Source organism: Cannabis sativa, chromosome 8 (assembly GCF_029168945.1).
Source record: "Cannabis sativa cultivar Pink pepper isolate KNU-18-1 chromosome 8, ASM2916894v1, whole genome shotgun sequence".
Lineage (NCBI taxonomy): Eukaryota > Viridiplantae > Streptophyta > Magnoliopsida > Rosales > Cannabaceae > Cannabis > Cannabis sativa.
The window spans coordinates 34,811,618-34,839,333 of NC_083608.1; the positions used below are offsets into that span (position 1 = coordinate 34,811,618).

General features: G+C 33.4%; 2 protein-coding genes across 2 annotated transcripts; one reads left to right on the top strand and one right to left on the bottom strand.

The window, feature by feature from the left end:
- The first annotated feature begins 1,302 nt into the window (after positions 1-1,302).
- On the top strand, positions 1,303-1,836 carry LOC133030572 (uncharacterized). The gene has a single exon (XM_061103362.1). The coding sequence runs from the start codon at positions 1,303-1,305 to the stop codon at positions 1,834-1,836; it is 534 nt and encodes a 177-aa protein (XP_060959345.1).
- Positions 1,837-20,054: 18,218 nt separating this feature from the next.
- Positions 20,055-22,122, bottom strand: LOC115700735 (7-deoxyloganetin glucosyltransferase-like). Its single transcript, XM_030628367.2, has 2 exons — positions 21,485-22,122; positions 20,055-21,256 (listed from the first exon to the last, which is right to left on the bottom strand). Exons 1-2 carry the CDS (start codon positions 22,041-22,043, stop codon positions 20,319-20,321), a joined length of 1,497 nt encoding a protein of 498 aa, XP_030484227.2. The 5' UTR covers positions 22,044-22,122; the 3' UTR covers positions 20,055-20,318.
- Positions 22,123-27,716: the final 5,594 nt, after the last annotated feature.

Sequence of the window (27,716 nt, forward strand, 5' to 3'; positions counted from 1 at the left end):
CGTGTATCGAGCAACCATGGTACACAGCGAGAACGACAACCCCGTAGTGAAAATCGCACTACACTTGGAACTAGCAGTATTCGACAAGGCAGAACTGAAGAACATGCTCCTTCTCATCATGCAACCTTCTCAACGTTCTCCTCTTTTGAAGTTTGTACCAAGTTCAAAGCTCCTATATGGACAAAGGAAGATATAATGGAAAATCATGAGCTAACTACTTGTATACAAAGTAAGGAAGCAGGGGTGATAGAGCTTGGTAATTTTTCTGAAAACAAGGAAGAACTGAGACAAGTGGTGGGTAGGTTTGCACTTAATAACAATTTTGAGTGGATGGTGAAGAAGTCATCCCCTGATGTGTTGTACGTTACATGCAAGGCTCCAGATTGTAAATGGAGATTGAGGGGGAGGAAGAAGATGCATTCTGACAACTTCGAGGTCACTGTATTTCACAACGAACACACATGTAACCTGAATGCGAGACGTTCAGATCACCGTCAAGCAGCACCATGGGTGGTTGGCCACCTTATTAAGGGGAAGTACACCCAAGATGGAACTAAGTACAATGCTAAAGACATACAGAGGGACATGTTTGACAACTATGGTATCCAGATGAGTTATGTGAAGGCGTGGAGGTGCAGGGAGATGGGACTTACGTATGCTAGGGGTACGCCTGAGTTTTCATACTTGAAGCTTCCTGGATACTTGTACATGCTGGAGCAGAAGAATCCAGGTACCATTACTGACTTGTATTTAGAGAATGAGCGGTTTAAGTACTGTTTTATATCACTCGGTGCATGTAGAAGGGGCTTTTCTTCTTGTCGTCCTGTTTTGAGTATCGATGGCACCTTCTTGAAGACGAAGTACGTCGGTATAATGTTAGTTGGTGTGGCATACGATGCGAACAACCAATTGTTGCCGGTTGCTTATGGTATCGTTGACAGTGAGAATAACGACTCTTGGACGTATTTCTTACAGAAGTTGAAGGTAGCAATTGGCGTGGTTGAGAACTTAGTGTTTGTTTCAGATAGGCATCAAAGCATTGATCATGCTGTTGAACTCGATTTCTCCAAAGCAGTCTACTGTGCATGCTATCACCACATTGTTATGAACGTGAACGTCAAGTTCAAGACTGATGCTTTTCACAACCAAATATATAATGTTGCTTACTCATGGTCGAAGACTGAATGTGATAGAGAGTTCGAGAAGCTTAGAAAAATGAATCCGGCCATTGCTGCATATGTGGAGAGTATAGGGTTTGAGAAGTGGGCTCACCTTTATTGTTTGGGCGATAGATATAACATCATGACCAGCAACACTGCTGAAAGCTTCAATAGTGTTAAAGAAGAGTTCAGGAAATATCCAATAACTACTTTGGTTGAATTTATCAGGTTCACACTACAATCGTGGTTCGCTGATCGCCTCGAAAATGCTGACAAATGTACAATCCCTTTGGCCACGCTCTTTGAAAAAAACTTGGCGAAAATTCATGAAAATGCAAGGTACAGGTGCGTCCAACGAAATGGAGCCAGTTTGTATAACGTTTGTAGGGGACCTAACGGTGAAAAAGGTGGTGATGTGAACCTAGTTGAAAGAACATTCACCTGTGGCGTGTTTACGTTATTGAAACTCCCCTACCTTCATGCATGTGCCGCGGCATTGAAAACGAATACAAGTGTGTACACGCTTTGCTCACCTTATTATTCGAAAGAAACATGGAAGAAGATTTACGATGATACCATCAATCTTGCTAGTGATGAGGATGATTGGGCTCTCCCAGAACACATCAAGAATATGAAAGTTGGGGTACCTGTGGAAAAGAAGCCTATAGTCGTCTGAGGAAAAGCAACGCTGGAAGAAGACGGGAGAACCGTTTCCCATCTGGTGATAAAGAAGGATCTCTATCTTGAAACTGCAACCGCTGTGGCATTTCAGGCCACAACAGAGCAACATGCAAAGCCCGCATTTGAGGCGTAGTATACTTATTCTTTGTAATAACATGTTTTCTATTTCAGGTTCGAAACTGCTTTAAAATAATGTTGAGGTTGAATATTTTTTGTTGGAATTGCTTTAATGCCAAAATTAATTTATAATAATTTGTAGGTAGTGGAATATGGTTCATTATGAATAAAAATCATCAAAGTCAAGAACAGTAGAGACTTCAACATCGATCTTTCCATTATTTTCTCAACAATTTCCACTAGGAAACCACGAAGTATCATCCAAAAGAAGAGAAAGTCTATATATACATAACTGTAATTTTAATTACACAAAGTATACAATGTCACCATAGTTACACATATAATCAGCTGACATTTTGGTAAAACAAATCAACACACCACCGTTCACGGAACAACTTGATCTGGCCTTGCGTGACATTGGTTAATCCACGTCGCATCATGAGATGCTCCACATACTCAATGCAATAAACGCCACAATCACCAATAAATGCAACATAAAAAATAAAGTTAGTACAATATAAAGCATATTTTAATACTATAGTACTTTTTTATCGCTATGTACCTGATTGTTGCCTTCGGAAGCACGGTGATCTCCTTATTAGTTAAGGCCATGATCTGGTTATTAAGTGGAAAATTCCCAGTTGCATGGATTAGCGAGGGCAACAGTTCTTCCCGAGTCTTCAAGATGGGTGCCATGGCGGACCAATGACAAACGCTGGAATCACAGTCGTACACATTAATTTTCCACAGCTCTATGTCAACTTCAACTATGACCCAGTGCCTTTGGTCGGGAAGATGCAAAATGAAGTAAATGAACTCATTACCCATCCATCTCGGAAAGAACTGGTTCTGTAATTATGGAGAAAAACTAAACAATTAACAAACCATAATAAACTTATAATCATAGTTCAACATTTAAAATCTTACTAAAATAATACCTTATGAACCCCTCTGCAGTACTCTAGGATATAATCCTCCCACACAAAGTTTCTCCTCGCACCCCTGTGATTCATCCATGCACTGCTGATCATGGTGGTGACGAATTTTGAGAGAATGATACCCTTCTGAGGAAATGTCAGTGGATAGTCGGTGCATCGTCTCCTCAGCATATGCATTGCTGCATCTATATGCTGCATATAAAGGTTAGAGAAATCAGTTAGACAACAAAATATATTAATTGAACATTAGTTGTAAAGTAAAGTAAAATTATAAAATACTTTACTTACGTCATCTGTAAGCCATTCCTGTAGTGTCCACAACTTCCAAAAGAATGATGGACCGTAATCACCACTTTTCAAATCCCGAAGTCGGTGGTTCGGAATGAGTCCACAACACCACTTTCGAAAAGTATCCAACAATTACTTATCCGGTGGTGCCAGGGGATCAAACGACGAAGAAGGCCTCTGTTTCTTCTTCATCTCCGTGTAGTCACGGAACCATACAGGGGAATTTCTCTTCCTCTTCCGACTCTTAACCCTTGCAGGTTGTGCCTCTATCGCCAAAATTTCACCCTGGGACTCGCTGTCATGTACATGGATAACACCTACACTGATGGGAGTAGCTGGAGCTCCCTCATAAGGATCATACCCGTCAGGAAAGACCTCCTCCTCTTGTAGTGGGGGTGATGCAGCTGGTAGTAGGGGTGATGCAGTTGGTAGTCGGGTAGATGGATCTGTTAGGGCCTCCGGTGCTGAAGCTGTCATTGGCAGACGATTCAACATGGCCAATATATTTCTAAGCTGCTCCATAATTACGTTCTGACCACCCTTCAGCTCTACATGGCTGGTCTCATATGCCTTCTTCAGCTCGGCAGAACAAACGTACATACCCTTCTGGTCAACCTCGATCCTATCCAACTGCCCCACTGAATCACTGTACTCGGCACCATGAACGCCTGATGAAGATGGTGCACTGGGCTCAGGGTCTGAACTAGTGGCCTGAAAAAATATATATCAAAAAAATACGGTAAGCATACAAATATCACAGAACAAAAACAATAGCACAATCAAGTATACAATCATAAAAAACAAGTTCCAAAAATTGGCACCTGAGTGTCTGGTACCATCTGCCTCAGCCTCTGTGTCATCCACACCATCATCAACTAGGTTTTCCACACCATCGTAAGAGATGGTCCTCACAAATGCCTCCTCTTCTGTCCATGGAAGTAGCCCCTTCACCACTTCAAGATTCTATTTATGGTTCAAAAAATATCAAAGTAAAACCATTTAGCATTTATTACAAGCATCTATGTTAAATAATTACTCTGAACAATAAGTAAAATTCATACCCGTCTAGAAAATAATGCACTGACTTCTTTCTTCCCAATATCACCCTTGCTCGTCCAGCTAAGCATCATGGGAAATTGAATCCCATGATTCGTGCCATACCTCTTCCCTACCTCCAAAATGGCCTCATACGCCCAATATTGTACTGTAGGTGCGAAGCCATATGCTGTGTATTTGCACTCATGCTGAACATCCGAGCTAAGCTTTTTCTCGTAGTTGGCCTTCTGTTTCAACATGTCTTTTTGAAGCGAGTGCATGAGTCTGGCGAATGAGTGCTTCCCCCAAGGAATCCGGAAGAAGAACTCGAGATCTTTGACATATTTAAGTATGTCAGGCGTAATCAGCGCGTTAGCCTCGCGACCCAGAAGCACTGACTCAACAAACAAGCACAAGCCAAGCTTGTACAAGTCTTCCGGGTTCTGACAATTTGTGAACCTATCTTGGAGTGCTTCTGTCTTCACACTACCAGATCAGTTGAAATATTTGTTGATCAATCGGTCTGACCCTGAGCGAGCAGCCTGCGCAGCCTTCTCCTCTTCTGTTGGCCCCGTGGAGAAGTTCAGGCCTGTAATGAGTGCAAACTCAAGCACTCAAAATCTGAGCTCCTTCCAACCAATGTAAAACTGCATCTTCAACTCCTCCTGAGCATCAACCTTCATCTTGTGCAGCATCAGCTGGTGAAATAACACCAAGGAGAATGTCAGGGGAATGACATTCCAAAAGTTTTTGAAATGGCTTTCCTTCGCCGTGTTATTCAAGTTGAACTCCTCAAACTGAGATTTGATTTTTGCAAAAGTTTTGGTGCCTCTGTAAGTCACGCGGCCAGTAAAATGCTCAGATGCTGGAATTATGAGTCTCGGAGCCATCTGAAAAAATAAATAACAAAGCAATATTACTGTCAAAAAATTTAAGAAAGGTCGACATAACGTCGACATCATGTCGATATTCAGTCGACATTATCAAACAGTTAGTAAACACATAATTTGGTCGACAAACTGTGGATATACTGTCGTCATGTTGTCGACATTATCACAAAAGCAGCAACAAAATAACTTTGTCGACAGCATATCGACAAATTGTCGACATTCTGTCGACATGCAAAGAAAAATAGAACTATATTTGGAGTAAACAAAAATCGTCGACATCATGTCGACATGAGGTCGACATTATCAAACAGACAGCAACTACAACTCATTATCGACAACCTATCGACAGACCGTCGACAAATTGTCGACATTTCAAGTCAAAACTACATAACAACAAAGTCAAGGTCAAACCATCGACAAATTGTCGACATTATATCGACAACCTGTCGAAAATATTGTTCAAACACACAAACAGAAAACCAAATATATCGATATCCTATCGACATTGCATCGATAACAATGTCAAAACACACAAACACCATTGAAACATATCCAACATATACAACCTACTACAAGAAAGAGCACAAAATCTACAAAAATTCCACTAATCTCAACAACATTATATGATTGGCATCCAAATCTATGAAAAATATATTTTTTTCAAAAAAAAACCTTACCTTTGACTGAATTTGGTGGTGGCGGCGACGGTTCCTGCTCGTGGTGGCGACGGCGGTTTTTTGTGGGTTTGGCTCGAAGATCGATAGACGGTTTCGGTTCGCCTGGTTTGTGGGTTTGGTTCGTGGGTTCGCTTGGTTCGTGGGTTTTTTGGCTTCGTGGTCGACAGCGAGTTCGTGGGTTTTGGTTTGTTGGTTCGCCTGGTTCGTGTGGGTTCGTGGGTTTGTGAGTTCGTGAAGAGAGCGAGAGAGAGAGAAAAGTCAGAGAGCGAGAGAGTGGGAAAGTCAGATAGAGAGAGTGAAAAGTTTATTTTAGGGGTATTTTAGGAATCTTTTTAAATTAGTGGAATCAATTTGTACAAAAAAATAAAGGAGTATAAATTTTGATATGGGGTATTTTATTAGGGTCAAAAAATGAAATTACCCTTATTTAAATGGTCAAATTAGAGATAAAAATAGGTGCTTTTCTTTTTTACCTCAATAAAGGAAAATAAAAATATTTATATATATATATATACTTTTTCTACTTTTTAAATTTTTGGAGAGTTTCATATCAATATATATATAAATAATTTTATTTTATGAACTTAATTTGTACTATTCAATATTCTTAAATTGTTATTTGTTCAAGTTAAAATAATTTTTTACAATTAAAATATTTTCTCTTAATTTTTATTTGTTCAAAAGTTAAAATTTTATTTTTAGAAAGCGATTATCAATGTCATGTATTTATACAAATTGATTTTTTTTTTTATTTTGGCATTTTTGTTATTATTTTTTTTTTGTAAGTTTAGTTTAAATTATTTAAATGGTCAAATCGGAGATAAAAATATGAATTTTTCTTTTTTTACCTTAATAAAGGAAAATAAAAAAATATTTTTATATTTTTTATTTCTATTTTTTAAATTTTATGAGAGTTTCATATCAATGTATCAATATCAATATCTATACATATGGAAGAGGTTTCAATGGTTACATTTTTATTGTAACCATCATGGTTACATTTTTTTAAGCCATTGGATTACTATTAAATGGTTGTGATTAATTTGGAAAGTAAATAAAAATAAATAATAAATAACTTATAACCTGAAAGTAACCTAATCATCATTTATTTCCTTATAAAACTTTAATTAAGATTAATTATATTTTAAAATTAAATTAGTTATAATTATTAATTAATTTTTTGCAATTTATTACTATATAAGAATCTTTTAGCAATTTATTTTTTTATACTTAAATTATTTAAAATTTTATAGCAAAACTTTTTATAATTTAAAATTATACACATATAATTTCATAATTTAAATTTTATTATACTTGTAATCTTAATTTTAAATTATTTCACTTAATTATTTATTTTTTATTTAAATATTTAAAAAGTAAAAAATGAAATAAGTTGAAGGATTTTTTAGAAAAAAAATGGCTGCACTTGTTATCGATTGATTAGCTTGAGGCCTCATACTTAGTTCATATAATTGTAACAAAATAATTAAATATCATTTAAAAATAATTAATTAATTTAAAATTTATTATAAGAAGAACATTTTAATTTGTGTCAAAAGAAGTTTAATTTTTCTAAAAAAAAATAAATAAATTTTATTGTAAATATTATAATTAAATGGCTTAATTATTAAAATAATTCAAGTAAGGATTTAAATATAAATATTAATTGCTAAAAGAGGTCTTGTTGAATATTTAATTAATTATTTTAAGAAAATAGTTAATTATAATTAATTAATTCTAAAAAAGGAATGCCTACTATTTAATTAATTATTTTAAGAAAATAGTTAATTATAATTAATTAATTCTAAAAAATGAAAGTCTACCTATTAGTAATCTGCTATTACAGGTCAAAGAAAAATGTAACCATATGGATACAATAAAAATGTAACCATTGAATAGTCACCCCTATACATATATATATATAAATATCTATAAATGAAAGCACAAAAAAAATGATGTGATACCTTATATGAGTTTCCTTTTATTTTCTTTGTTTTCTCATTTTTTATTTTATTTTTTATATTTTTAGTAATATAAGAGCTATTTTCAAAAACTCCGAATTGGTTTAGAATTCATTGTATTGATGATATATTTTTATGTTATATAGATCATTATCTCTTAGTTTAGATTATCCAAAAGTTAATATTATTTATTTTCTACGTGAGCAATTGATGAACTTGTATATATATATATATCTTTATATATATATATATAAAGGAGAGTCTAAACAAAGTTGATGCGACATCCTATAATTTTTTTTTTTTTTTGTATTTCTTAGTTTTTTTCTATTTTTTTAATATATTTTTATATATATATATATTTTTAGAGTATTAGAGTTTTTTTTTTTTTTTCAAAAAGTCTCACATGATTTAGAAATCATTGTGGTGATATACTTCTAAGTTATATATAGATTACTATTTTTTTTACTTTAATTTATTACAAACATAAGATTATTTATTTATTTTTATGTGGGTGATTGAATAACTTAATTATGCTTAATTAGTTATATTTTTTTTAAAAAAAAATGAATGTAAAACATAATTTTGTATTTTTTAATGTATTTTATTGTAATTTTATTTAAATATACCTAAAAAAATATATATAAAAGATGACCTAAATAAAATTGAGGTGACATGCTATAAATCTCTCTTTTTTTTTTTTTTTTTTTTTTTTTTTTTGTATTTTGTATTTTTTCTCTTTTTTTTCACATTTTTTTTTATACATTTTCTTTATATCTTTAGAATATGAGAGTTATTTTTAAAAAGTCCAACATGGTTTAGAAACCATTGTGGTGATATAGATCTAGGTTATGTATAGGTCACTATTTTTTCACTTTAATTTATCTCAAAGTTAGTATCATTTATTTATTTATTTATTTTTATATAGGTGATTGAAGAACTTAATCATGCACAATTAGTTGTAATTTTTATAAATAAATGCGTAACACATACTTAATATTTTTTAATCTTTGTCAAGTATTTCATATAAAAAGTTTTTTTCTTAAGAGTTTTTTATCGTAATTTTTTAAAATATATTTAAAATTATTTAAAGTAATTAAAAATAATTTCTTAGTCACCCTTATAATTTTTTTAAAATGAAAGAAACATACACTTTTACATTTTTCAAAATTTGTCAAATATTAAAAATTAAAAAAAATCCTTTAAGTTCTTTAACAAATGAAAAAAATAGATTTTTTTTTTATTTTAAAATATTAATTTTAGTTGAATGTATATTATTATTATTATTATTATTATTATTATTATACATATAAAATAATAAAAAATTATTTCAATTTTTATTTAGAAATAAAAAGAAAATAACAAACACATGATTTATAATATTGTGCTTATTTAGTAAATATATTAACAATTAACAACTACTTAATATATGAATTTCTGAAATAATCAAATAATCATAAATTAAATTTTATTTTTCAATGATTATAATGAGCGTGCGAGCGCTCAACCAAATTTATACAGTACTTATCATTTTAATTACCACAAAATATTAAGACAAATACACATTTCATTATAGAAATAATTAGTCATATTTCACATAATTTATTAAAATTAATCTTCTTATTATACATTTCATAGATAAAAATTCTATCACTAATATTTTTATGAAATCCTCATTTTTCAGTTCTTAAAACCAAGTAATGTTATGAAGAATTACTTTACAGTTGACATCCTACATTTACTTTTGTGGAGAAAACGTTCCACCTATACCACAAAATAAAATGTAAAAACTTTCATAAATTGTATGTTACATTGTTTCTTTCTATTAAAAAAAAAGGTCTAAACAATATTTTAAAAACAACAACATCATCAGTCACAAGCTCAGTTAAATTCAAAAGCTATTATCTTTTTTCTTTATTTTATTATAAAAACACATGCAATTTCTTTGTTAATTCTACCATTTAATATTTGTCACAAAATTGTTATCTTTCTATGTATTTTAAAATTATGTTTTTAGTTTTAATATTATTACTTTGTTTATAATACACACATCAAAATGTAATATTTTAGATTATATCACTCAATAAATATAATATATATATATGTATAATTTACAAAAATTTGGAAACACCGCGCGAAACGCGGCTTAGTAATTATAAAACAAAATTAATATGAAGTAAATGACAAGATTAAAAAATTATTTGTTTTTATAATACGTCAGAAAAACTGACATAATATTTATGTAATTATCAATAGTTAGCTTCATGAGAGAAAAAAAAATGGCTAGATTTACTAAGTTTAAATTGGTCTATCATTAGTAAGATTGTTATTTTAGCATTAATTATCATTAAAATGTGTATTTTTTTTTATTATAATCTTTTTATTTTGTTATTATTTGTTTACTTTTATAAATTTATTATTAATAAATAAAATAAAAAAAAATAAAACTAAAAATATCAATGATATATATTTCTAAAATTTTCAAACTCTCTATTTCTACAAAAAAAAAAAAAGAAGAAAAATTGGTCAACCAAAATGGTTTCTCAAATTTTATAAATCCAGAATTATTTAACAAAAACAAAAATATCAACGGTATATATATATATATATATATATATATACTAGCAAAAAGCTACGTGCAAGACACGTATACTAAATTTTATGCTAGTTTTTTTCTATGTTATTTGAAAGTGATACAATTAAAAATTAAAGAAAAAATATTATTAGTTATTAGGTGAGATTGTTATTATGTGTATCTAAATATTATAGTTTATAATGTTGTCAATTAAGAGTGAATACTGCATGTAATATATTAGTGTTTAAGAAAGCTTGATGATTTAAATATGTTCTTAAGTTAATCTAAAAATAAATTAAAAATTGATGTTCCAATACTTAAAGAAACATTACTTAAATGGGTGTAAGATAAAAAGAAAATTAAAAATCAATTTCTAAATTGTTGATAATTGAAGATAGCATTTGTCAAAAAATTGTAGATAAGAAAACTAATGATAGTCATTGGTAAATTTCAATCTTCATTTGCTTCGATAGAGACAACAGTGTAATTTTTGTATTTTGCACTTTTCATTCTAGCTGGGTCCGCATATATTTGGATTGTCCATTTTATCGTTGATAAATTGAATATGGTAGTGTCGACAAAACGTGAAACCATGTTTAACAAAAAGTGATAGTATTCTATAACAAAATACTATTAAATTATTTAAATTTAAATTATTTTAAAATACTATATTTTATTAAAATAAAACTCTATAGATTAAAATTTCATATTTATCTTTATTCAAAAAGAAAAAAAAAATTGATAACAAAAAAAAAAAATGAAAAATTTTATTATTATCTCTACTGCCTTTCTAGATGTGAATAATGGTCTCTTCTTTCTTCCATATTCTTCTTCATTTTTTGTATATTATTTTTGCAACATATATGTAAATTATTACGTAACTTTAAAAAACTTTGCTCCTGAAAACTAATGCATATGCCGAGCACTTAGAATCATTTGTTAGCTATAAACTTTGTTGGGTTTTTTTCGCCATTGATGCTTGGTTTTGTGAACTTTGATAAAAGTCACGTTTCCTTTTTATTATTATTATTAGGCTAATTAGGATTTTTGTCCCCTGAACTTTGACATGTACCAAATCATGCCCCTGAACTATTGAGATTGTTGGATTTAATTAAGGACTTTTTTCTAATTTTAGCAAAAAAAGTCTAACATGGATGAAAGTTCAGGGGGCATAATTAAGTACATGTCAAAGTTCGAGGGGCATGATTTGGTAGATATAAAAGTCTGGGGAACATGGTTTAGTACATAAACAATCATTGAAATAGTAAAATTGAATAAAATTAGACAAAAGTCATTAAATCCAACAAATCTCAATAGTTCAGGGACATTTTCAATGGCCTTAAAAGTTCAGGGGACATGATTTGGTACATGTCAAAGTTCAGGGGGCAAAAATCGTAATTAGCCTTATTATTCTTATTTATATATTTTGTTATTAAGTTGTGAAGAAGAAAAAAGAGAAGTGCGGATTGGAATATTATGTGTAATCCAATGAGAATGTCGAAATTATAATAGGAATATGAATACAATAAATAATTAAAGAAAACTCAATCGTGGATGTACAACATCAAAAACCCAATCGTATTTTTTTTTGGATTTAATGGGATTTATTTTATTGTATATAAATAAAAAGTGAGCCATGAATTTCTCATAAACCATTTTATTTTTAATATAAATAAAAAGTCACCCATGAATTTCTCACAAACCAAGAATTCTGTTATATAAGCATGTTGGGATTAAACTCACTTAACCTCTCAAGTCAGTATGTCCATCTATTTGCCTATCAGATGAATCTGAAGAAAGCTGCTGCAATTTATGACAGTTGGTTTTAATACCAACTTAAAGGGGACCCACCAGCAACTATATATAGGGGTTCCTCTATTCTAAAAAGAGAGGTCTGAGTTGAGAGTTCTGATCTCTAATCTCCAAAGCTCATACTTTAGATTAAGTTTAGAGAGAGAGAGTCCAAGATCATAGTGAGTGTGTGTGGAGGGATGTAAAAAGGGAGTATCACTCTTGAAGTGATTTCCCTCAATGTGAGGCATTTCGTTGTAATTCTTGCTGTGTTGAGTTGTAATCTTGGGCTCAATCTATTGTGTACTACTGACTATTCCTATTCAATAAAGATCCATTATTCATCCATTATTGAGTTAAGTTTTCTTTGTCTTATTTCAATTAAGTTCAAGTTTTGGTTTTGTGATTGGTTTTAGTTTTGATTTGTGTTTCTTGAACATTGTTACTGCTGTAACAACTTGTTTTGAGGGTGAGGATTCACCACAAATGGTATCAGAGCTCAGGGTTTAGAGTTCAAGAATCACATTCAACCAATCAAGATTCATCTTCAACATTTCAAGAATTAAACTCGAACTTTCAAGAACCAGATTCAAGCAATCAAGAACTGGTTTGAATGGCTTCAGCAAGGTTTGAGGTGGACAAGTTCAATGGTTCGAATGATTTCAGCCTATGGAGAATCAAAATGAAGGCCTTTCTAGTTCACCAAGAGATTTATGAGGCGCTTGATGATGACGCCATGAAATTAATTGAAGACAATAAGAAGAAATTTGAGATTGAAGCCAAGGCACATAGTGCCATCCTCCTCAGTCTTGGTGATGAGGTTTTGAGAGAAGTTTCAGATGAAGAGAAGGCCTTGGGTCTTTGGAACAAGTTGGCATCAATCTACATGAAGAAATCTCTTGCAAACAAGTTGTATCTTAAGAAGAAGTTGTACACACTTCGAATGGATGAGTCAAAGGAATTGAGAAGACATCTATATGATTTTAACAGAATCATTCTAGATCTGAATAATCTTGGGGTGAAAATTGATGATGAAGACCAGGCTATAATCCTGTTGAGTTCACTTCCCAAGATGTATGAGCACTTTGTTGATACGATCTTGTATGGCAAAGAAACTCTGACTATGACAGAGGTTAAGGCTGCATTGAATTCGAAAGAAATTCAGAAGAAGGGAGATGAGAAAGATGAGGTCAATGGGGAAGGATTACTCATTGTTAAGGGAAAATTTCCCAAGAGGGAATTCAAGGGAAATCAGAACTCTAATGGCTACAGAGGTAACCATTCAAGATCCAATTCTAGAAACTCCACAGGAGGGCCAAGCTCTAATGGAGTTGCAGGAAAGCAATGTTATTATTGCAAGAAGGAGGGCCACTTTAGAAATGAGTGTTTGGCTTTGAAGGCTAAACTGAAGAAGGAAAATCATCACAAGTCTAGGAAGCAAGGAGTTGCTGATGTAGCTGATGGCTATGGGTCGTCTGATGCACTTACAGTGTCATCTGATGTTCTTGTGATGTCTAGTTCAGATTCAGGTGGAGATTGGATTCTAGATTCAGGGTGTTCATTTCATATGACACCAAACAAAGGACTGTTTAGGACTCTTTCAAAGAGTCATGGGGGCTCAGTTCTTCTTGAGAACAACAAAGCGTGTGAGCTCAAAGGTGTGGGAACAATCTTGTTAAAGAATCATGATGAAGTCATGTTGACCTTGCAGCAGGTCAGGTATGTTCCAGATCTCAAAAGAAATCTTCTCTCTATTGGTATGTTTGATAAATTGGGGTATGTTGTCAAAGTTGAGGAAGGTGTAATGAAAATTGCACAAGGCACAGGAACTGTGTTGAGAGGAAGGTTGAGTAATGGATTGTATTTCTTGGATGGAAAGACAATCTCAGGTTGTGCAGCACCTGTTTTGGACTCAACCAAACACAATCAAGCAAGGCTATGTCACCTCAGATTGGGGCATTTAAGTCAGAGAGGACTTGAGGAAATGAATAGGCAAGGACTGTTCAAGGAGAAGCTAACAGAAAGACGTGAATTCTGTGATGACTGTGTTTTGGGGAAGGCTTGTAGATTGAAGTTTAACAAGCCAGAACACACCACCACAGAAAGGTTAGCTTATGTCCATTCTGACCTTTGGGGGCCATCTAGGATTCCAACCAAAGGTGGAGCACACTACTCTATGAGTATTATTGATGATTACAGTAGGAAAGTCTGGGTGTATTTGTTGAAAAGCAAAGATGAGGCTCTAGGAACCTTTGATACATGGAAGAGGCTACTAGAAAACCAGACTGGGAACAAAATCAAGGTACTAAGAACTGACAATGGTCTTGAGTACTGCTCAAATGAGTTCAAGGGATTGTGTGCCACAATGGGAATCAAGAGACATAGAACTGTGATCAAAACCCCTCAGCAAAATGGTGTTGCTGAGAGGATGAATAGAACTTTGATTGAGAGGGTTAGGTGCATGTTACTAGGAGCTGGTTTGGACAGAACCTTTTGGGGAGAAGCTCTTAATACTGCATGTTACCTAATTAATAGATCACCATCTGTGCCAAACAACTTCAAGACCCCACAAGAGTTATGGACAGGTAAATCCCCAAATTTAGATCACTTGAAAGTGTTTGGATGTACTGCATTTGTGCATGTTAGACAAGATAAGTTGCAACATAGAGCATTGAGATGCATGTTTCTAGGCTACCCTGAAGGGGTTAAGGGATATAGAGTGTGGTGTTTAGAACCTGGATTCAAGAAGTGCTTGATTAGTAGAGATGTGGTTTTCAAGGAAGATGAAATGGCCATGAAAACCAAGAGCACTTGTAAAGACAGTGAAGCTGGTTTAGATGAGAATGTCCAGATTGAGGTGGAGCAGGTTGCTCCTACAGCACCAACTAATGATGTTCCAGATGGAACTGAGGCAACTGAATGGGAAGACAATGAAGATCAGCAGGAACTCAGCAGCTATCAATTAGCTAGAGATAGAGAGAGAAGACAGAGAAAAGCCCCTGATCATTTTGGTTATGCTGAATTCATTGCATATGCACTTATGATTGCAGAAGAGGTTGACAGTTTAGAACCCACTAGCTTTGAAGAAGCTATGAGAAGTAAAGATGCTGTAGCATGACTACAGGCCATCCAAGAAGAGATGCAGTCTCTTAGGAAGAATAGAACCTGGATTGTTGTGAAGAAACCAGAGTTCTACAAGCTGGTAGGATGTAAATGGCTTTTCAAGCATAAAGAAGGTTTAGGGAATGAGCCTACCAGATTCAAGGCAAGGTTAATTGCAAAGGGGTTCACTCAGAAAGAAGGCATCGATTACAATGAGATTTTCTCTCCAGTGGTGAAGCAAGCTTCAATCAGAGCCATGATGGCAAAGGCAGCAAGCATGGACCTAGAGATTGAACAGATGGATGTTAGAACAACTTTCTTGCATGGTGAGTTAGAAGAGGAAATCTATATGCAACAGCCTGAGGGCTTTGACAATGGGAATCTAGATGAGGTATGTTTACTTAAGAAGTCTCTTTATGGCCTCAAGCAGGCACCTAGGCAATGGAACTTGAGGTTTGACACTTATATGCTAAATATTGGATACACTAAAAGTAAGTATGACTCATGTGTGTATTTCAATAATCAAACCTATTTGCTACTCTATGTTGATGATATACTGATCTTTAGCAAAGAAAAATCAGAGATTGACAAGCTGAAAAGGAAACTCAGTGATGAGTTTGAGATGAAAGATCTGGGCAAAGCAAAGAGAATTCTTGGGATAGACATAAAGAGACCTAGACCTGGCATGATAGTACTTTCTCAAGCTGCCTACCTGAAGAAAGTATTGAACAAGTTTGGCATGGACAAGTGCAAACCTGTTGCAACACCACTTGCTCAACACTTCAAGTTGTCTGCATCTCAGTCACCAAATACAGATGCAGAAAGAGCCAAGATGAGCAATGTTCCCTATGCAAATTGTGTTGGGAGTCTCATGTACTCCATGGTGTGTTCAAGACCTGACTTAGCTCATGCCATGAGTGTGGTAAGTAGGTACATTTCAGACCCGGGCCCTGAACATTGGGAAGCACTGAAATGGACGATGAGGTACCTGAAGGGTACTCTAGACACTGGTATTGTGTTCAGTAAGGAGAACCAGTACAAGGAAGAAATCACTGGTTTTGTGGACTCAGATTTTGCAGCAAACCTAGACAATAGAAGGAGCCTAACAGGGTTTGTGTTCACTGCTCTTGGGGGCTGCATCAGCTGGAAATCTAACCTACAGAAAGTAGTAGCCTTGTCATCTACAGAAGCTGAATACATGGCTGCTACAGAAGCCATCAAGGAGGCTATATGACTTAAGGGGTTGACAGAGGAGTTAGGTTTCAAATCTGAGGATATCACAGTTTATTGTGACAATCAAAGTGCTTTACATCTCATGAAAAATCCAATGTTTCATGAGAGGTCAAAGCACATTGATATCAAGTTACACTTCATAAGGGATATTGTGTCATCCAAGAAGGTGCAAGTGAAGAAAATAAGCACACATGATAACCCTGCAGATATTTTCACCAAAAGTGTAACTAGAGACAAGTTTAGGCAATGTCTAAACTTGTTGAGCATTCAGGACATTTGATGTCCTCATTTATTTCTTTGGATCAGAGATTAAGTGAGTCTAATCAGATGGAATTGTTGGGATTAAACTCACTTAACCTCTCAAGTCAGTATGTCCATCTATTTGCCTATCAGATGAATCTGAAGAAAGCTGCTGCAATTTATGATAGTTGGTTTTAATACCAACTTAAAGGGGACCCACCAGCAACTATATATAGGGGTTCCTCTATTCTAAAAAGAGAGGTCTGAGTTGAGAGTTCTGATCTCTAATCTCCAAAGCTCATACTTTAGATTCAGTTTAGAGAGAGAGAGTCCAAGATCATAGTGAGTGTGTGTGGAGGGATGTAAAAAGGGAGTATCACTCTTGAAGTGATTTCCCTCAATGTGAGGTATTTCTTTGTAATTCTTGCTGTGTTGAGTTGTAATCTTGGGCTCAATCTATTGTGTACTACTGACTATTCCTATTCAATAAAGATCCATTATTCATCCATTATTGAGTTATGTTTTTTTTTTTTTTTGTCTTATTTCAATTAAGTTCAAATTTTAGTTTTGTGATTGGTTTTAGTTTTGATTTGTGTTTCTTGAACATTGTTACTGCTGTAACAACTTGTTTTGAGAGTGAGGATTCACCACAAAGCATACTTTATATAGAATAGATATATATATATATCATTTTTTAATTTTAAAAAAATCTCTATTAATGTGTATTCGTGATATGTACAAAATAATTCTAAAAAATTGTAAAATTTTGGAGAAATTTATAAAAAAAAAAACTATATGATGTATCGATTTTTTTATAAACAAATCTCTTTCAAAATATTATAATAAAAAAAAAAGACCGTAAAGTAATAGTCTTTTATATACATTTATATTATATTATCTGTCATTATTAATGAGCAATGAAAGTTTTATATAATAAATTTCATATTATACAAAGAAAAATTATATAAAATATTTTTATTTAAATTTAAAATAATAAATAATACTTTTTATAATATAATTTAAGATGTTCATAAAACTGCACGCGGAATGTAGATAATTTCTTAAATTTTTGGTATATCTTTATATATTAAAAGTGTCTATCTAACGGCATTTCTTGGTTTAACATTTCTTGGTTTAACAGAATATACTTAAAAATAAAAGAATATTCTGTTAAATTTAACGATTAGGTTTGATCTCCTGTTAACAAATAAACCCAAAAAATTAAACAATCTTTTAAATATTAATAATCTCTTTTTAAATTAAAAAAATTATCTTAGCCACATATCTCTCTAACAAACCTATCTTGGGAGAATATTAATAATTTTTTTTATTTTTTAAAAAAGAAAAATATAGATAAAATGTCTAGAAAAGATAATATAAATGTGAGACTGTATATGAGTTGTCCCTTCTGTAATTACCTAAAAAAGATAAAATGTATAGATAAATATATATATATATATATGTGAGACTGTATATGTAAGAGAATTTAATTAAAAAAAATAATATAAATAATTACAGAAGGGGCAACTCATTGCTATTGGGAAAGAAGAAGATTGATTGTGTTGGCTTAGAGATTTTTGGGCTTGGGCTTAAAAAAATAAAAAGAAGATGAAATGGGCTGTAATTATTCTTTACCTTATATCTTTGTGCTTATTTTTAGTTTTATTTTAATTTTACCACCAAGAGGATCAGAAGGTTGAAAAATATTAGAATATGAAAATATTATTGGTGCTTATTAGTAATTTGCAAAGAATGTGAAAGTCTATAATATATAGCTGTGTAGCTATTATTAGATATGAAATGAGATAATAGAACTTTTTTTCAATTAGAAGATTAATGTACATTTTATTATTAATAACATACATTATTATAACACAACTATGTTTTACTTACTAAATATACTGACACATATTTTATTTTTATAAAACAAATCGTTCAAATAATTATACTATTTTAATTATTAATTAAAATAAAAAAACTAAATTATTAAATAAAACTAACACTACGTTGCTTGGCACGTAACAATCACCTAGTATAATTTAAAAGTGAGAATATTAATTGACTTAATATCAAAATATTAAACAACATTCATCTTTAAAAAATAAAAATAGAAATATTAATGTACTAAATTTTAAATATTGAATTTTAATATTAATCAACATTAATAACTATAAAATATAATATCAAATAAAGCTTTATAAGTTGAAATTCAAATATAAAATAATTTATCCATTTAACATATATGTAATATTTTTCTAAAAAAATATAATTGGTTTGTTCAGTTTATTCAAGTCGTATTCGGTGATTGGATCCAATATATTAATTGGGTGGTTTGGTTTTTTGTTGAAGTTATTTGGATTGTATTTTTTTATCTGTTGTTTCAATTTAATTTTGGCAGTTTATTTAGATTTGGCGTATTGTACTTATATTTCGAGTAATAAATTAATGAGTCTAGTCTTATCACAGAGACAAAATTATTGTACAAGCTAACATTTTGCTCGCTGATCAATAAAAGATTCGAAATTAAATATATAGATCTTGGAATATATATAGTAGTAAATAACATTATCATAACGATTAGAGAAATTACTACATATATTATTTTTTAACTTTTTTAAAAAAATTTACCATTTAGGTTGCTTTGATGGTTTCTAAACTTTCTATGCTGGTTGCTCTGCTGGTTTCTGCGCGGGTTGCTATGTGAATTTTGGTTGCGATTTAGTTTGTTTTGTTGGTTGCTATGTGAATTTCTATATGGATTTCTCTCAAAAAAAAAAAAAAAAAAAAAAAAAAAAAAATCTATTTTGAACTATAAAAATGAAAAACCCCTAACAGTTAATGCAGTCAGAAAAATGCCAATATATTATTCAAAACCAGCTCGGACAAAGAAAAACGTTCCTTCACTTCGAATTACGTATATTCAGAAAGATAAACAGAGAAAAGTCCCCCCGCTCAATTCACTTTATTGATGAGAAGAAGAAAACACATGATTCTCCTAAGCCCAAGATGATGAATGTTAATTTGGCTATAGTCTTCAACAGAGACAAGACATTATGGCTCGCTTAAAGTTAGAAAGCGATTAAGCTCGTTTCTAGTGGTCACCTTGGAAGGTTCCTGATCTGGACCATGTTAGGTTTTTAAAACATAACTCTATTCGTGGTTTTTTTGACATAAGCCTGCTTGACTACAACGTGTTGTGACTACATCAAGACAACGATTATTTTATGTTTTTAAATTACAGGCAGCTATTTTTATTCCCGCCAATTGGATATGTGTATGAAATTGAAGAATATGCACGTTTTATAATGATAATATAAGTTAGATTGAATTAGTCGAATCCGATCCAATCTAAATATCTAATAGAAGAACTGAGCACAACAAATCATTAGATGAAACTTTCACGCGTACTGACAAACATACATTACATAAATTAAATTAACTTAAAGATATTAGAAAAAAAAACAATTAATAGGAAAATAGGCATTGTTGTCAGTTTGTCACCAAACACCGACAACAAATCTACAATATCCCTTCAACCAAAATATAATATATTAAGCAAAAAAAACAAAAGAAAAAACACACACACACATTCACACAAACAAACATATAATATTATGAGTATAACATCTTCAATCAATCAATTTGATGCAAGCACAATTGATTAACCAAATCATCCAACTTTGTAGATGAGCTCCCACTTGGAGCAGTGGCCTCACGGATCAATTTCTTAAATTCCATTGCCTTACTCTTCATTTGCTTACCCTTTTCTCCTTTGAGTAACTCTTTAACCAGCTTCGTCACTTGATCTCTCTTTACATCACTTTCAATCTCCATTGCCACTCCCCATTCATTGCAAGCAAACCAACAGTTAGTTTGTTGGTCAGCAAAGTATGGGTAACAAATCATAGGGACCCCACTAGTCAAGCTCTCTATTACTGAATTCCAACCACAATGTGTTAAAAATCCTCCTGTGGAGGGGTGGCTTAACACATCCTCCTGTGGAGCCCAACTAATGATGAGGCTTCTCTCTTTGGTTTGGTCCACAATTTCAGATGGTAGCTTAGCTTCCCCAACAATTAAGTCTGGCCTAATCACCCACAGGAAAGGAACATTGCTATTTGCGAGACCCCAGCCAATTTCAGTAACTTCTTGCTCTGTCAGAACCGTAATACTTCCAAAATTGACATAAATGACTGAGTTAGGCTTTTGAGTACTAAGCCATTTTATACACTCAGTTTCTTCCTTCCAAAGACTGTAAGGGACAGTGTGTAGAGAATGTTGTGGAATGTGATCGAGTAGAGGTTGGAGAGGTCCAATTGGATATATTTTTGGAAGTGAAAAAGTAGTTGAAGAAAGAACATCCAAAACATGTTTTTCCAATGATTCAAATGTCTGAATAACAACAGCTGAAGCTTCTGAAGCCATCTCAATTGCCTCTATCATCCAATTAAACATAATATCATTGGAATCAGTGATCCTACAAAATGTTGGTAGATCTCGAAATCGGAGACCTTTTATTCCCGGAATCCATTCCATACTTGTGTCTAGAAAATTATTTAAATCATTCTCATCTGCCACACACAACAAATATATATATTATTACAAATCAAGATAGGTTTTCGTAGCTTTGAAATTCCACATTATCCGAAGATCTCCATCTCCATTAATTAAAGTAAAAGTCATTAATAAATAAATAAAAAAAAGAAGCCATATATTGATCAAACTTAATTATATATATTAGAATTATCAAGACGTTTTTGAGATTTTCACATGCTATATATAAAATTCAGACTCATCACCTTTTAGTGGTACAATTCCTTTGTCAAGTAAAGGGCGGTAGTTGGCGAGGCCCATAACAGTGCATGCAGCAACTGTGAAGAGCAGAACCACAGGAAGTCGAAGCTGTTTAGCTGCCTTAATAGCAAAACTCATGACTCCATCACTAATAATGCAACTCACACGAGGAGGAACATCATCCTTGCTACTATTACTTTTGGTTTGGTTTGCAAGTTTTTTGAGGAGCTCAAGGAATGGGCCCAAAAAGTTCTTTCTAGTGGAATCACTAAGAGAAAGAATGTCCTGTGTTGCATCTTGTGCTTGATCTGACACTGGAAGGCCATCGGGAATCGCCTCAAACCGGAAGTTCGGCATGGAGGAAAAGGTGGAGGAGTTCTTGAGGAACCGATTATGGTTGAACTCAGTGTTGACAAAGGTTATGTAGAAACCCTTGCTGTGAAGTAGCTTTGCAAATTTAAGCATTGCCTTGATGTGGCTTTGACTTGGATAAGGAATGCATACAGCATGAGGTTTACTTTCAGTACTATAACCTTCTTTTTCATGTGATGAATTTTGATCCATTATTACTCTCAATCTTCTACTCAAAATGTTGTGATCTAAAGGTTACTTTGAAGCTATATTTATAGTGCTATGATGAACCATATAACATACCTAAATAGTTCTATATATAATAATACTGCACGTACAAACCAATATTGCAAACCAACTAGTCATAAATCTAACTCATGAGTCAACAACTAAATTGCAAGTAATTATTTTTTTTATTTTTACTTTTATTTTATTTAAAAGAAAATAAATATTTCTATTAAATAGGGCTCAAAGATGAAAAAATCAATACAAAGATTCACTTTGGAAAATCGGAAGAAAAAATCCGGCAACCAAACCTTTGATTCATCTAGTAAGTCTGGCTAAGAAATAGGCAATATCATTATTAATAATCTTACAATAAAAATACTAGAGAAAAAAGAGCAAACCAAACACGCTTAATATAATGACCTCTTTTCATTTCTCAAAAATCAAAGACAATAAGAAAACTGTAAGATGTGTATAGCCTAAACGAAGGCATAAGAACAAGCCTTTGAGTAAGGCAGTTCTGCTTCCGCCATTGAGGCTTGAAAATAGCAGAGAGTGGGGATGCTGCCGAGCCGAGCACACCGTACCCCCTCCTTATTCGAGACGATGGCCCCAAGCCCTACTTTAAAGTTGTTAGTAATAGCAAGTTCTCTGCAACTGAACGAAATATTAATATTGAAATTACGTACCTTACACAATAATTGGGTGCTCAAATTATGAGTTTGAATGAACCTATGCAACCGTTGTTACTATTATATTTTCGAAATAGTACATGAAACAGAATATAGTTATTCTTAAGGTTAATTGTGATGTTTTAATTTTTTTCATCTGATATTATTTTAGTATTTTTGTCAAACGATGTAAGTGGAGCAGATTATTTGATGCGTATTCTTTAATTCTAAATATAGTTGTATCCCTAATAAAAAAATATCTTAATTAAATTGTAGATTATTATTTTAATTCTAATTATCTAACTACTATAATACTATACTTTTTCTTAAAATATGGCTTTGGAATTATCATTGTCCCTTGACTCTCAAATATTTAAAACAAATAAAAAAGAAAAAAAAAACTTGTGAAAGATGGGGTCCCCTTCTACTTCTAGTCTAGCTATACGTTACACCACACCCGAAAGTGTAGTGGACTCGAACATGTTGAATAATATGAGCAATATTCAAAAGGGTAATTGAGATTATACATTCTTTATTTTCTATTGTGTCGAAGTAGTATATAATGAAAAGCAGAAGGCTGTGGAGGTGAGTGGTGTGCAGGGGTGTTCACAAACTATTCGATCCAATCCAATTCGTACGGTCCAATTCAATCCAATCTGCAAAATGCGAATATTCGCACTTACGCGGATTGGATTGGATTGAAAATTTTAAAATCCGCACTTGTGCGGATTGGATGTTGTTTGACCCCAAAAAGTAACCGATCCAATCCAATCCGCACTTAATTATATATATAGTTTTAAGAAATTATAATATATAATATATATTAATTTTCGAGTATTATTAAAAATAAGACACAAACTTCTAATTTTTTAATTTTTTAAGTAATATATTGAGTTGGTGCATTTTATTTGTTTTATAATAGAAAACACAAGAACAAATAAATTTAAATATATATACTAGCTTATATATTTTAGTATAAATTTAAAGATGAGTACATATCTATTGACATATATGTGTGTATTGGTTTTATTTGTATATAAATGGAGATGGAAATAAATTATTATTGGAGATTAATAAATAATAGTATTTTTTTAAAAAAAAAAATTTCTATGAAATATTAAATAATTTATCATTAGAAAAACAACCGATCCAATCCGCACTATTGCGGATTATATTGGATTGTATTTAAATTGTTATGCGGATCGGATTGGATCCCAAATATGAAATCCGCACTTGGTGCGGATTGGATGTTGTTTGACCAAAAAAGTAGGGATTAGATCGGATGAACACCCCTAGTGGTGTGTAGTGCCAACAACAGAGCATAACTATTAATTAAGAGTGGAGGTGTAACGCCCTAATGTTAAGGCACGCTACAGTACTTTTTCAATTACAGTGTTGTCTTCGCTAAACAAAGAATTTTCTTAAAAAACGTGTCAAATTAAAACTTTTATATTAATTAATAAACTTTATAATATACCAAACTATTTACAAGATCCGGGATCCCGTTTTTAAACTTTTAAAACATAATATTCCAAAAATACATATTATCTAGGTCGCACAACGACTACAAAATATAACCCCAGATGTCCTGAGACCGAACACTCCAGCTCGCGCTGCCTCGACATGTACAACCTCATCCTAGCTCAGGTTCACTCTTGTTTAGCTTTCGCCTTTCCTTTACCTACACATGGAAGCAGAACTGTGAGTCGACAAACTCAGTAAGAAAAGCATATAACATATCATATAATTTTTAACTTGTATTTAGGCGCCCATACACCTATTTACAAGGCTCAATAGATGAGTAAGAACGTTCCATACTAGGGTATAGCCACTATACCACATACACTACGTACCTCATTGTACGAGTGTTGGTAGGGTTTGTTTCATACCCTGAGTACCACTGAGTGATATACCACACACACTCAGTACTTTCTCGTACTTGTGCTGGTATCACTGTAATGTACTCTCAAATAACATTCACTATACCAATGCACTCTTTCCTTAACTGTACAAGTGTTGGTAGTGCAACTAACACATTAAGCATGCATGTACACATAACATATACATGCACTCAGATATTGATATCACACATTATATACGGTTCTTACCTTCTTTCCGAATTCAAATGTGCTGGCCGACCTGAACGGAAAGTCTCGAGCTAGATCGATGCCCTAATCACATTATGAAACGAGGTAAGTTACATGATCAAAACCCTAATCTCGGGAAACCCGAACCCACAACCCTAGGTTTTGTTATACTCCCTAGAGATAACACAAACTCTGGAAATAGGGAAACACCCAACCACGGCACTGAAACGGACAAAAATTGAGAAAGTGAAGTGTTTGGGGACCCTGCCAAAACCGGCTAGCCGATTTTAGAGGTCTGGTAAAACCGGCTAGCCGGTTTGCACAAGTTGACCCCAAACTTTTCACTTCTTGCTCAATTTTCTACCGAATGCCACCAAACCTTCCTAAGTACCTAATCAATGTAAAGACAATATTTTCCAACCAGTATTTCATAGAAAAACTCAATGAATTAAATTATGCCATTAGAGATCAAAGCTTTGAGCTCAAGCTCAAACTTGCACAAAACTTAATCCAAACATTAAAACCAGCTACTAGGAACTAATTTCAACTCAAATGAACCCTAAAATTTGAACCTTAAACATCTCTAACCCTAACAGCCACTAAAACCCAAAATCACATATTCAAACCAAATGAAAACTTCAAGAACTTAAGAGGTAAAGATGCTAAGCTTACCATGGCTTAATTCCTCTTGAATCCCTTGCTGAAATAATCAAGATTCAGCAACAAACTCCCCTTGCTTTGGCTGGTTCGAAGAGAGAGAGGAAGGGAAGAGAGGTTTCCTTCAATTTTAGGTTTTCTTTTTAATTTTCTTAATTGCTTCAAATGAAAAGAGATTAATCAATCTCTTGCTGAAATTAGTTTAGCTAGGTGTCACTAAGCTAGGCAGCCACCTCAACCTTCACTTAACAAAATGACTAAATTACCCTTTAACTTAAAATTAGGGTATTTCTAAAGCTAGGGGTAAAATGGTCAAATTCTAAAACCCCGCTTAATCCCGATATTTTATTGTCTCTAAAATATTTCCCACTAAGAAAGAAGGTTCTAAACTTACCCATGTGATCAAACTAACCATCCATCGCATATTCCGTTGTCGCCGAGCAAAAATTACAAAAATTGTATAATTCACATACAAGATAAATAATACCCCTAGAGTTTAATAAAATCTCCGAAAATGAGAAATTATAACTCTAATGCTCATTTCTAATAATGGGGTCCACAAATAATTAAATTCATAAATAATTATAAAAATAACAGAAATTAGTACTAATTGCCTTTACTAATCCAAATTACTAAAGCGGTCATTACAATTATCCCCCAGTTAAAAAGATTTTGTCCTCAAAATCTAACCTGAATAGCTCTACATGTTGAGTCCTTATGTCAGACTCTAATTCCCAGGTGGCTTCTTCCACCTTACAGTTCCTCCATAGCACTTTAACCAAGGCAATGGTCTTGTTTCGAAGGACTTTTTCCTTCCTATCAAGAATTTGAACAGGTTGTTCTTCATAGGATAAGTCTGATTACAGTTCAAGGGCTTCATAGCTTAAGATATGAGTCGGGTCTGAAACTTATTTCCTCAACATAGATATATGAAATACATCATGGACAGCCGACAATGCTGGTGGTAAGGCTACCCGATACGATACCTACCCGACTTCAAGTATCTGAAATGGCCCAATGAACCTAGGGCTCAACTTACCCTTCTTTCTGAAGCACCTAATACCCTTCATTGGTGAAGCCCGCAGGAAAACATGTTCCCCTGCCTGAAATGTGACATCTCTGCGCTTCGGATCAGCATAACTTTTCTGCCTGCTTTGGGAACCAAGCATTCGAGCCTTGATCTTGTCAATAGCTTTATTGGTCCTCTGAACTAATTCTGGACCCAAGTACTTTCTCTCTCCAGTTTCGTCCCAATGAATAGGGGAGCGACATTTTCTACCATATAACATCTCATAGGGAGCCATCCATATTGTACTTTGGTAGCTATTGTTGTAGGAGAACTCAATTAGAGGCAGGTACTTACTCCATGAACCCTCAAAGTCCATGACACAAGCTCGCAATAAATCTTCCAATATCTGAATTGTTCTTTCTGATTGACCATCAATCTGAGGGTGAAAGGTTGTGCTAAACTTCAACTTGGTACCCATAGCCTTCTAAAGACTCACCCAAAACTTTGATGTAAACTTTGGATCCCTTTCTGAAACAATAGATTTGGGGGCTCCAAGGAGACAAACTATCTCCTTTACATACAGTTCAGCGTACTGATCCACTGAATATCTAACTTTCACTGGCAGAAAGTGAGCTGATTTTGTGAATCTATCCACTATGATCCATACTGAATCATACATTCATGTGGTTCTAGGCAATCCAGTTACAAAATCCATTGCAATGTCCTCCCACTTCCACTCAGGAAGGACCAAAGGTTGCAATAACCTTGCTGGCCTTTGATGTTCAGCCTTGATCTGTTGGCAGGTTAAGCATTTGGACACGTAGTCCACCACATCTCTCTTCATCCCGTACCACCAAAAGTAGGGTTTTAAATCCTGATACATTTTGGTGGTTCCCAGATGCAGTGAATAAGGTGTGGTATGAGCTTCATCAAGTATCTCTTTCTTAAGCTCAACGACACTAAGAACGCACACTCGAGCTTTATACAACAGCATTCCATTATTCGAATCTGAGAAGTCTCTAGGCCGGCCAGCTATTACCTCATCTCGAACCTTGACTAACTTTGGATATTCTAATTGAGCTTTTCTAATTCTTTCCAACAGATCAGCCCAAGAAGGTTGCACGCAGCCCTGGATGCACGCGAAAGTGAGCGATTGCAGCCTCATCTGCCGAGAAAGCTCGGCGGGTTGCAGGGTCATCGTGGGCGTGCATCTCAGGACACGGGCACTGCACATGGG